The 14052-nt window shown below is 39.3% G+C and overlaps 1 protein-coding gene across 2 annotated transcripts in view; it reads left to right on the top strand.

The window, feature by feature from the left end:
* txnrd2.2 (thioredoxin reductase 2, tandem duplicate 2) overlaps window positions 1-14052 on the top strand; it is a 427445-nt gene that overhangs the window by 9302 nt on the left and 404091 nt on the right. For both annotated transcript variants that reach the window (XM_049470301.1, XM_049470302.1), the window contains exons 9-12: window positions 4803-4822; window positions 5124-5215; window positions 6604-6778; window positions 11748-11884. In XM_049470301.1, coding sequence (XP_049326258.1) covers window positions 4803-4822; window positions 5124-5215; window positions 6604-6778; window positions 11748-11884 — 424 coding nt within the window. The remainder of the gene's footprint in view (window positions 1-4802; window positions 4823-5123; window positions 5216-6603; window positions 6779-11747; window positions 11885-14052) is intronic.

Raw genomic sequence — 14052 nt, 5'->3', positions numbered from 1 at the left:
ACACTATACACACACACACACACACACACACTACACACACACACTATACACACACTATACACACACACTATACACACACTATACACACACACTATACACACACTATACACACACACACTATACACACACACACACTATATACACACACACTATACACACACACACACACACACACTACACACACACACACTATACACACACTATACACACACACTATACACACACTATACACACACACTATACACACACTATACACACTATACACACACACTATACACACACACTATACACACACACTATACACACACACACACACTATACACACACACTATACACACACACACACACACTATACACACACACACTATACACACACACACACACTATACACACACACACTATACACACACACACTATACACACACACACTATACACACACACTATACACACTACACACACACACACACACACACACACACACACTATACACACACACTATACACACACTATACACACACTATACACACACTATACACACACTATACACACACACACTATACACACACACTATACACACACACTATACACACACACTATACACACACACTATACACACACTATACACACTATACACACACACACTATACACACACACACTATACACACACACTATACACACACACACACTATACACACACACTATACACACACACACACACACACACTATACACACACTATACACACTATACACACACACACTATACACACACACTATACACACACTATACACACACTATACACACACACTATACACACACACACACACTATACACACACTATACACACTATACACACACACACTATACACACACACACTATACACACACACACTATACACACACACACTACACACACACACTATACACACACACTATACACACACTATACACACACTATACACACACACACTATACACACACTATACACACACACACTATACATACACACACTATACACACACACTATACACACACTATACACACACTATACACACACACTATACATACACACACTATACACACACACACTATACACACACACACTATACACACACACACTATACACACACACACACACTATACACACACACTATACACACACACACACACTATACACACACACTATACACACACACACACACTATACACACACACACACTATACACACACTATACACACACACACTATACACACACACACTATACACACACTATACACACACACACTATACATACACACACTATACATACACACACTATACACACACACACTACACACACACACACACTATACACACACACACACACTATACACACACACTATACACACACACACTATACACACACACACTATACACACACACACTATACACACACACTATACACACACACACTATACACACACACACTATACACACACTATACACACACACACTATACACACACTATACACACACACACTATACATACACACACTATACACACACACACTATACACACACACACTATACACACACACTATACACACACACACACACTATACACACACACACTATACACACACTATACACACACTATACACACACACACTATACACACACTATACACACACTATACACACACACACTATACACACACTATACACACACACACTACACACACACACTATACACACACACTATACACACACACACTATACACACACACTATACACACACACTATACACACTATACACACACTATACACACACACTATACACACTATACACACACACACTATACACACACACTATACACACTATACACACACACACTATACACACTATACACACACACACTATACACACACACTATACACACACACTATACACACACACACTATACACACACACTATACACACTATACACACACACACTATACACACTATACACACACACACTATACACACACACTATACACACTATACACACACACACTATACACACACACTATACACACACTATACACACACACTATACACACACTATACACACACACACTATACACACTATACACACACACACACTATACACACACACACTATACACACTATACACACACACTATACACACACACACTATACACACACACACACACTATACACACACACACTATACACACACACACTATACACACACACACTATACACACACACTATACACACACACACTATACACACACACTATACACACACACACTATACACACACACACTATACACACACTATACACACACACACTATACACACACACTATACACACACACACTATACACACACACTATACACACTATACACACACACACTACACACACACTATACACACTATACACACACACACTATACACACACACTATACACACTATACACACACACACTATACACACACACTATACACACACACTATACACACACTATACACACACTATACACACACACTATACACACACACACTATACACACACACTATACACACTATACACACACACACTACACACACACTATACACACTATACACACACACACTATACACACACACTATACACACTATACACACACACACTATACACACACACTATACACACACACTATACACACACTATACACACACTATACACACACACTACACACACACACACTATACACACACACTATACACACACACTATACACACACACTACACACACACACACTATACACACACACTATACACACACACATTTACTGTTGAGTGTTGAGTGTGTTCCAGCTGTTTCCTGCTCCAGCTGCTGTTTGCTGGTGTTGTGTGTGTGTGTGTGTGTGTGTGTGTGTGTGTGTGTGAGTGTGTGTGTGTGTGTGTTGGGGCAGTGCTGAGTGATGGGTAGAGACTGGCACGCACATGAGACACACAGAGACTAAAGGAAGAGTATTGACTGTGTGTGTATATATATATATATAAACATGAATCCTTTATAATTTTCTGTATTTCTGTTTAAATTTGACCTAAACGTGATATAATTAAGTAATAACACACTGGAGGTTTGTGCTATAACGTTTAATATCAGCACTGCTGTGTTTTGGTCGTAGATCAGTAATATTACAGGTTATATAATCTCGAGTGTATTATTGTGATCGTACCACAGTTCCATTATCAATTATTGTTTATTGAAAGATTTTAAAGAGTTAAAGAGGAGGAGAGGAAATAGGATCTGTTTGGTAATAAAAACTCCGCCAGTTAAAATAGTTCCATTACTGCTCTGTTTGTAGCTGCGCTGTTTGGTTTGTAAGCGCTGCATTGTTGCTAGGTTACCTGTATGTAGCGAGTAATACATGGAGAGCTTCGGTTACAGTGCATTACTGGCTGATAACGGTCCTCATAGAATGTAATATAATACTATTATATCTAATATTGGATCATTTTTGAATAAATAAAGTAGTAAGTATAATATTGTGTCTTGTTTTTTTAACTTGGTTCTCCTAACACACATGCAATATACACTCACTATATACATATAATATGTACTTACACACTCAGTCTATATACACACACCCATTCGTACACATTATACACATGCACACACACACACACACTCTCTCACTATATACAATATACACACACTATACTCCCTCACACACACCATATACTGACACACACGCTATACAGACATACAATATACAATATACTCACACTATAGACACACACACACTATACTCCCTCACACACACTATACTCCCTCACACGCACGCTATACAGACATACAATATACTATATACTCACACTATATACTCACACACACTATACTCCCTCACACACTATATACTCACACACACTATACTCCCTCACACACTATATACTCACACACACTATACTCCCTCACACACTATATACTCACACACACTATACTCCCTCACACACTATATACTCACACACACTATACTCCCTCACACACTATATACTCACACACACTATACTCCCTCACACACTATATACTCACACACACTATACTCCCTCACACACTATATACTCACACACACTATACTCCCTCACACACTATATACTCACACACACTATACTCCCTCACACACTATATACTCACACACACTATACTCCCTCACACACTATATACTCACACACACTATACTCCCTCACACACTATATACTCACACACACTATACTCCCTCACACACTATATACTCACACACACTATACTCCCTCACACACTATATACTCACACACACTATACTCCCTCACACACTATATACTCACACACACTATATACAATATACACACACACTATACAGATATACATTATGCAATATACTCACACTATATACTCACACACTATATACAATATACACACACACAAACACGCATTTACAATATACTCACACATCAGAGACACACACACTATACAAATACTCAAACACAACACAAACACTTACATACACACACTATCTAACTGGCTGTCTGTGTGTATATATATATATATATAGCTGTCTGTCCTTTATATAGTGTTTTTTTAAAACTGATGTTTCTGTAAAGCAGCTAAATGTGTGTGTGTTTTGTGTGTGTTTTGTGTGTGTGTTTTGTGTGTGTGTTTTGTGTGTGTGTGTGTGTGTGTTTTGTGTGTGTTTTGTGTTTTGTGTGTGTTTTGTGTGTGTTTTGTGTGTGTTTTGTGTTTGTGTGTGTGTGTGTGTGTGTGTGTGTGTGTGTGTGTGTTTCAGGCTTGTGGTTGGAGCCAGCTGTATCCTTCAGCTCATCTATTTCTATTATTAAAGTTTGTGTGGAGATGTATAGTGAATATCTGTGGTGTAATTGTAATTACAGTATTGTAATGTGTAATTATATCCACTTTTTTCTTTAATGTCATGCACTAATGTGTATAATACAGTATAGTATAATAAATTATAATAGTATAATATTAGTGTTATTGCGAGGTGAAGCTGTATTGTGTTATGATGTGTATAAGTGTTATATATGTAGAGTATATATGATATATTATTATAGATATACAGTGTGTTATATATCCTGAGGTGTGGTTATAGATGTGGGGTTGGAGTGCGCCGGATTTCTCACAGGTATCGGACTGGAGGCCACGGTGATGGTGCGCAGCATCGCCCTCCGGGGGTTCGACCAGGTACTGCACCTCACCTCCTCCTCATTCAGTGTTTTTACTTTCACACCAAAAGCAGTGTGTAAGACTGGTGGAGGAGAACATGATGCCAAGATGCATGAAAAAAAACTGTGATTAAAAACCAGGATTATTCCACCAAATATTGATTATTTCTGAACTCTTAAAACTTTATGAATATGAACTTGTTTTCTTTGCATTATTTGAGGTCTGAAAGTTCTGCATCTTTTTTTGTTATTTCAGTCATTTCTCATTTTCTGTAAATAAATGCTCTAAATGAGAATATTTTTATTTGGAATTTGGGAGAAATGTTGTCTGTAGTTTATAGAATAAAACAACAATGTTCATTTTACTCAAACATAAACCTATAAATAGCAAAATCAGAGAAACTGATTCAGAAACTGAAGTGATGAATATTTTTTACACAAGCAGAGACTAGTGACTCTCCTGCACGAGCCCCAGCAGCTCACTACAGAGTCAAAAACAGGAAGTCAGACCTGACCCGACTCGTTTTATTACCCTGTTTTTCATTCATAAAATACAGATTAATGATTTCACTCAGGTTTTAAATAACAAGAGACTGGAAACACCTATAATAACTTTACATCCTGTACTAATGAGATTCATAATGAGATATATTTCAAATTATCTGAGAATTCTGTAATAACACGCCTTAAATTCACTGTTTTTTCATTATTTTAAAATGTTCTGTATTGTAGTTTAATACTAAACTCATCCAAACTATGAAGAAAAACACATGGAATTATTTAGTGAATAAACCAAAATATATGTTTTATATTTTGCACCTGGAATTCAGGCTTTCAGTTAACAGCTGTGCTGAACTCATCAAGAGTTAATTACTTGAATTTCTTGTCTCTTAATGTAAAGTTTGAGAGCATCAGTTAAAGTAAAGTAGTGAAGAGGTAGAGTTACAGGTATACAGTGAATAGTGAATATTTGAGTAATGTTCTAATCCAGATTATGAGAAGAAACAACTACTCAACTAAATAAAGAAAAAAATACTTTATGGTTAAATGAAAATGAAGGTTAGTCAATCTGAAAAGAAATCAAGTTCATATTCATAAAGTTTTAAGAGTTCAGAAATAATCAATATTTGGTGGAATAATCCTGGTTTTTAATCACAGTTTTTTTCATGCATCTTGGCATCATGTTCTCCTCCACCAGTCTTACACACTGCTTTTGGATAACTTTATGCTGCTTTACTCCTGGTGTAAAAATTCAAGCAGTTCAGTTTGGTGGTTTGATGGTTTGTGATCATCCATCTTCCTCTTGATTATATTCCAGAGGATTTTAATTTGGTAAAATCAAAGAAACTCATCATTTTCAAGTGGAATATTATTTATTTAATATTTTTTAATTTATTTCTTATTCAGCAAATGTCCAGGTTGGTGACGGACTACATGCAGGGTTACGGGACGCGGTTCTGTTGGGACTGTGTTCCTAAGAAGGTGGAGAAGCTCCCGTCAGGACTCCTGCAGGTCACCTGGACCGACAGCAGGACTGGACAGGACCATCAGGACACCTTTAACTCAGTGCTGTGGGCTGTAGGTGAGGATTTGATCTAGTTTAGATTAATTATAGAGCATTATCTAACTGTAGATTACCGTACTTTCTGCACTGCACTGTGTTTTTGTTCTAATTAAAAAGCTAAACTAAGTAAGCAAAACTGTAATTCATGAAAGAAATATATTTAAATTCAAAATGAGCACTGGATGTTAATCTACACAGATTTCTCTCCTGAAAAACTTTAGTTTATTTGTGTTTATTTATGGTAAGCTTAGATTTGCAGATTTCCTCTAAGGCTGGGTGCAGCAGCATTAGCATTAGCGGATAACTGCTAGAACTAGCCACGGTTAGCAGCTAAGACTGCCTGACAGCACTACACTGAGGAACCCTGAGTGTTCTTGTAAGCCAGAGTAATATTAGCTAGCGGTTTGTCTCACGTAGCTTGTTTTAATACGGTAAACACATTGCAGACTACAGTTCAATATACTAACTTCTAAATGGAAAAAGAGCTAGCGCTTAGCGCTGTGGTTTGCGGCTAATGCTAATACTGCTACAGTAGTGCTCGCCAGGGTTAGCAGCAGGCTACAGTCCTATATACTCCAATCTGAACAGAGGAAATAGCTAGCGTTAGCACAGTGGTTAGTGGGTAATGCTAATTCTTCTCCAGGAGTGCTACGCAGGGTTAACAGCAGGCTACAGTCTGATATACTCACCTCTGAATGGTGAAAGAGCTAACGCTTAGTGCTGTGGTTAGCGGATAATGCTAATGCTGCTTCAGCAGTGCTATTCAGGGTTAACAGCGAATACAATCTGATATACTCACCTCTGAATGACGAAAGAGCTAGTGCTTAGCGCTGTGGTTAGCGGTTAATGCTAATACTGCTCCAGCAGTGCTAGCTGGGGTTAGCAGCAGGCTACAGTCTGATAATACTGACCTCTAAACCAAGAAAAGAGCTAGCCCCTATCGCTGTGGTTAACAGATAATGCTTATACTTCTCCAGCAGCGCTAGCCTCGGTTAGCAGCAGGCTACAGTCTGATAATACTGACCTCTAAACAGAGAAAAGAGTTAGCGCTTAGCGCTGTGGTTAACGTATAATGATAATGCTGCTCCAGCAGTGCTAGTCAGGGATAGCAGCAGGCTACTGGCAGATAATACTCACCTCTGAATGAGAAAAGGGCTAATAAGGTTAGCAGCTAATGCTAATGCTGTTCCAGCAGTGCTATATATAACACACCAGATTACAGATGATTTTTGGGAAAATTAAAGGATTTTTAGTGCACCTTTTAGTGCAAAAAATATGGTAATACAATAAAACGATACTTTGTTGCAACTCTTTCATCACATGACGTATGAACACTCCGTCCAGGTGTGCGATAAAAACACGGAAACACACATCCTCAACTCCAACCTGTCATCTATCACTTTTATTATCACACACTCACACACACACACACACACACACACACTATACACACACACACTCACACACACACACACACACACACACACACACACTATACACACACACACTCACACACACACACACACACACACACACACACACACACACACACTATACACACACACACTCACACACACACACACACACACACACACTTTACACACACACACACACACACACTATACACACACACACACTCTGGGAGGTGCTGGGTCAGCGGGGCGGTGGGGTGTGGTGTATCAGTGGTGTAAACAGTGTAATATAGTGAGGGGGGGCGGAGTCTCAGGGGAGCTGTTAATCTCCAGCTTCCACACTTTGTTCTCTGAACTGAATTTTCCCTCCTCTACGGAAACCCAGCTGGACCACTGTTCATCCCTCCATCCTTCCATCCCTTCATCCTTCCATCCGTTCATCTGTCCATCCCTCAGCATGAGTCCATCCCTTGCCGCTGTCTCACGGTCACTGTCCACATTACTCATCTCTCTCTCTCTCTCTCTCTCTATTTCTATATTTCTCTCTCTCTCTCTCTCTCTCTATTTCTATATTTCTCTCTCTCTCTCTCTCTCTCTCTATTTCTATATTTCTCTCTCTCTCTCTCTCTCTCTCTCTGTTTCTATATTTCTCTCTTTTTCTGTTTTTTTTCTCAGTGATTCTCTTCCTCTTTTGTCCCTCTGTTCTCTCGCTCAACTTTAAAACATTGTTTTTTATCTTCTCATACTTTTTCTCTCTCTGTGCCTTCATTTCTCATCTCTCTCTTCTTTTGTTTTCTCTTCATTATCTCATGTTTCTCTCTTTTTCCTGACCTTATTCTTTTTTTCTCCCCATGATTTAATTTTCTGACTTCCCTCTCTTCTTATTCTGTTCTTTCCTCAATCTCCTCGACTTCTAATTTCTTCCCCTTTTCTCTGTGTCTGTGTCACTCTTTCACATTCGATCATTCCCCCTCTTTCTTTTCTCTCACTTTTTGAAATTTTTATTTATCTCTACCTTTCTGTTCTTTTCTTTCTCTCTCCATCCTTTCATTTAGCTCTTTAACTCTCTTATCTTAGTCTTTTTAACCAGTTTTGTCCTTTTTATCTCTTTTTTTTCACACTGGACTGAAATGAAGGACATTCTTGTAATGTTCTGTTGCTGCTGAACGCAAAACAAAGGCCGTCTTTCACAGCTTATCATTCCCATAGCCTTCACACGGAGGAGTGTGTGTGTGTGTGTGTGTGTGTGTGTGTGTGTGTGTGTGTGCAGCATTAGTGCCGCAGCAGCAGAGATATATGGATGTCAGGTGTGTCTCGGGTCATTGTCATGCTGGAAGACCCAACCATGACCCACTTTCAATCCTCTTACTGAAGGGGATATTAAATTCATCCATCCTCCATTTATACAGCGCTGTAAACAATAAAGAGAGCACTTCAGTTTCTGAATCAGTTTCTCTGATTTTGCTATTTATAGGTTTATGTTTGAGTAAAATGAACATTGTTGTTTTATTCTATAAACTACAGACAACATTTCTCCCAAATTACAAATAAAAATATTCTCATTTACAGCATTTATTTACAGAAAATGAGAAATGACTGAAATAACATAAAAAGATGCAGAGCTTTCAGACCTCAAATAATGCAAAGAAAACAAGTTCATATTCATAAAGTTTTAAGAGTTCAGAAATAATCAATATTTGGTGGAATAATCCTGGTTTTTAATCACAGTTTTAATTTCATGCATCTTGGCATCATGTTCTCCTCCACCAGTCTTACACACTGCTTTTGGATAACTTTATGCTGCTTTACTCCTGGTGTAAAAATTCAAGCAGTTCAGTTTGGTGGTTTGATGGTTTGTGATCATCCATCTTCCTCTTGATTATATTCCAGAGGATTTTAATTTGGTAAAATCAAAGAAACTCATCCTTTTTAGGTGAAATCTTATTTTTTACAGAGATGTATTTATGCACATGCTCAGTGCAGGAGACCCTGCCCACAGTTCTTTAGCTTCCATGAAAGTGGCAAAAGTCACGGGACAGGCCTTCTAAGATAATAAAACACTGATGAAATATATGACATGATGTTTTTAGTGGCAATATTGTATTTTCTCCATATGTTAGACACCCATAATTCATACTGGTGTGTGTGTGTGTGTGTGAGAGAGAACTGGAGGAAGTTGTAGCTGTAGACAGGAAGTGAGGGGGGGGGTGTTGGGCGGTTGATAAAATCAGTGTGGAACCTCACGGTTCTGCTGCTCCACTGTTTATTGTGATGGTGGGAGGTTTTGTGTGCGTGCGTGTGTGTGCGTGTGTGTGTGTGCGTGTGTGTGCGTGTGTGTGCGTGTGAGATGGGTGAGTGTCGACAGGCGTCTCTCTGCTCTCTGACAGGAACAGACAGATATGACACCACAGACTCCAGGTGGCTGATTGGCTGATGGGATACACATCCATTACTCAATACACACACACACACACACACACACACACACACTCGTCTCTCCAGCTGGTCAGTGTTTTCTTTTCTAGTAGTTGGTGAGTGATGGGTGAAGGGTATAGATGGTGTTTCTGTAGATTCAGCAGAATCATTATTATCTATTACTGTTATAATAATACTGTTTCACTAAACACATCCTTTTCCCACCCAAACTGCACGTTTTCCTAACAAAACTACATCACTTCCTGCTGAAAACCTCATTATTCTCCACCCAGAGATCAGTATTCTGCATAAACCACCGTTCTCCAACAACAAAACCCAATATATGTTCCAGAATGTACATTTTTCACCAAAATATTACCTGTTTTCAATAAGACATCGACCATTCTCCACTTTCCAAAGGCCAAAACGCAATTATTCTGTACAAAACACACCAAGTTCTGCTATTAACACTTCCTCAAAACTTACCATCAAAACACCATCAATCTCTACCTACATTCCCTAATTCACCTTTCAGCAAAACATCACCATTTTCCACCAAGAAAAGAACATTTTCCACAAATAAAAAAATGACAGTTGTCTGTTTCCCTCTCTGATTGGCCGGTTCTGTTTCGCTCTCTCTCTGATTGGCCGGTTCTGATTCTCGCTCTCTGATTGGCCGGTTCTGTTTCTCTCTCTGATAGGCCCGTTCTGTTTCTCTCTCTCTGATTGGTCGGTTCTGTTTCTCTGTCTGATTGGCCGGTTCTGTTTCTCTCTCTCTGATTGGCCAGTTCTGTTTCTCTCTCTCTGATTGGTCGGTTCTGTTTCTCTGTCTGATTGGCCGGTTCTGTTTCTCTCTCTCTGATTGGTCGGTTCTGTTTCTCTCTCTGATTGGCCGGTTCTGTTTCTCTCTCTCTGATTGGCCGGTTCTGTTTCTCTCTCTCTGATTGGCCGGTTCTGTTTCTCTCTCTCTGATTGGCCGGTTCTGTTTCTCTCTCTCTGATTGGCCGGTTCTGTTTCTCTCTCTCTGATTGGCCGGTTCTGTTTCTCTGTCTCTGATTGGTTGGTTCTGTTTCTCTGTCTGATTGGCCGGTTCTGTTTCTCTCTCTCTGATTGGCCGGTTCTGTTTCTCTCTCTCTGATTGGCCGGTTCTGTTTCTGCAGGTCGAGCTCCAGAGACCGGGACTCTGAACCTGCAGCAGGTGGGGGTGGAGCTGGATGGAGATACGAGGAAAGTGATGGTGGCAGATGATGAGAGAACGTCTGTACCGAACATCTACGCCATCGGAGACATCGCTCAGGTACCATATATACCCTTACAGCGTGATTATACACACTGACTTATTCATAATCACACTTTAATATTTATTATTAATATTTTACAGATTATTACCCAGCCTGAATATTATTATATGTATCAGTAATCAATTAGTCAATGAAACTCAGTGTAAACTCTAACATTTAAATACATTTAAATAAGACCTTAAATTTAATAATAAATCAATACAATTAAACTAGTTACACAATAAACACAAATAAAAATGAAGGATTCAATTAAATAATATTCATCCATTTAAAATGAATAAAAAGATGAAAAATTGAAAAACAAAAATATACCATTAATAAAAATGAAATAGGTACTATTAATTTATAATGTACAAATTACTGTAATTGGTATAAAAAAACAAATATTACGTATAATTGTGAAGACAAAAAAAAAAAATATATATATATATATGTGTGTGTGTGTGTGTGTGTGTGTGTGTGTGTGAGCGACTGTGTACACACAGAGTGAGTTGTGCTGAGTGTTCTGATGTTTTTGCACTGAAACTGCCGGCAGGCTGGATCACATATCCTCCCTGTCAATCACTCTCAGCACACACACACACACACTCTCTCACACACACACACACACACACTCACACACACACACACACACACACACACTCTCTCTCTCACACACACACTCACACACACACACACACATTTGTGTGTGTGTGTGTGTGAGTGTATAGTGTGTGTGTATAGTGTGTGTGTGTGTGTGTGAGTGTATAGTGTGTGTGTGTGTGTGTGTAGTGTGTGTGTGAGTGTGAGTGTATAGTGTGTATTGTGTGTGTGTATTGTGTGTGTATAGTGTGTGTGTATTGTGTGTGTATAGTGTGTGTGTATAGTGTGTGTGTATAGTGTGTGTGTATTGTGTGTGTATAGTGTGTGTGTATAGTGTGTGTGTGTGTGTGTGTGTGTGTGAGTGTATAGTGTGTGTGTATAGTGTGTGTGTGTGTGTGTGTGTGTGTGAGTGTATAGTGTGTGTGTATAGTGTGTGTGTGTGTGTGTGAGTGTATAGTGTGTGTGTGTGTGTGTGTAGTGTGTGTGTGAGTGTGAGTGTATAGTGTGTATTGTGTGTGTGTATTGTGTGTGTATAGTGTGTGTGTATTGTGTGTGTATAGTGTGTGTGTATAGTGTGTGTGTATAGTGTGTGTGTATTGTGTGTGTATAGTGTGTGTGTATAGTGTGTGTGTGTGTGTGTGTGTGTGTGAGTGTATAGTGTGTGTGTGTGTGTATAGTGTGTGAGTGTCTGTGTGTGTGTGTGTGTGTGTGTGTGTGTGTGTGAGTGTATAGTGTGTGTGTGTGTTGGGGCTGGTCCGGACTGTAGGATGAGGGTTTTGTATCCGGTATGAATCAGACGTGCTGCTGTTTGCCTGCGGGTCTGAGATCAGACGTGGTTCTGTTGGCTCTGATCCAGTTCTGCACTTTAATCCGTCATGTGACTCATCGAAACAATGTATCAGTAATTCTGATCTCCTGCCTCTGATCTTTATAATCTTCAGAATCAAACGATACAATTCTGATACTGTAGCATCTGTTTCTGTACTCTCAACACAGATTCCTGTTTTAGTGATCTATAGTTAAGGAGCTAATCGTGCTGCAACGTGCAGCTTCATTTAGGGGCGTGTCTGTGTGTCTTTGCTATCGTAACGACGGGAAAAGTACTCTTAATTAATCATGGGTGTGTTTAATCAAGTTTTGGGCGTAACGTGAAATAATAAACCAATCAGAGTGTCTCTTGCTCATCATTCTCTTTAAGAGTAGAATCAGGTGAGCTCTGTCTTTGGTGGATTGCTATTGTAACGGTGCAGCTACCTGGACGTGTTCAACAAACTCTTCTCAGCAGAGGAAACTGAGCTGCTGGTTGACGCTGTGAAGGAGCTCCAGCAGCTCATTTACGGGAACAGCAATGTTATTTTATTTACTATTCTGTTTATTGTTGATGTAAAAGTTGGGTTTGTGCTGCTGTGTGTTCATGTGTGTGTAATAAGTGGGGGCGTACGCTCGGCTCGGCACGGCGCCTGTGTTACAGAGATGGCGATGAACGTCTGACTGTTGGCGTCTGTCTAGGTTGTATTCAGTCAGTGGAGCTCCTGTGTTTTCTGTTACCAAGATAAACAAGATAAAACTCCAGAAATGTACC

The sequence above is a fragment of the Astyanax mexicanus genome, chromosome 22 (genome assembly GCF_023375975.1).
Source record: "Astyanax mexicanus isolate ESR-SI-001 chromosome 22, AstMex3_surface, whole genome shotgun sequence".
Taxonomy (NCBI): Eukaryota; Metazoa; Chordata; class Actinopteri; order Characiformes; family Acestrorhamphidae; genus Astyanax; species Astyanax mexicanus.
The sequence above is the reverse complement of the archived record's forward strand: the minus strand, read 5'-3'. Positions and strand labels throughout refer to the sequence as shown.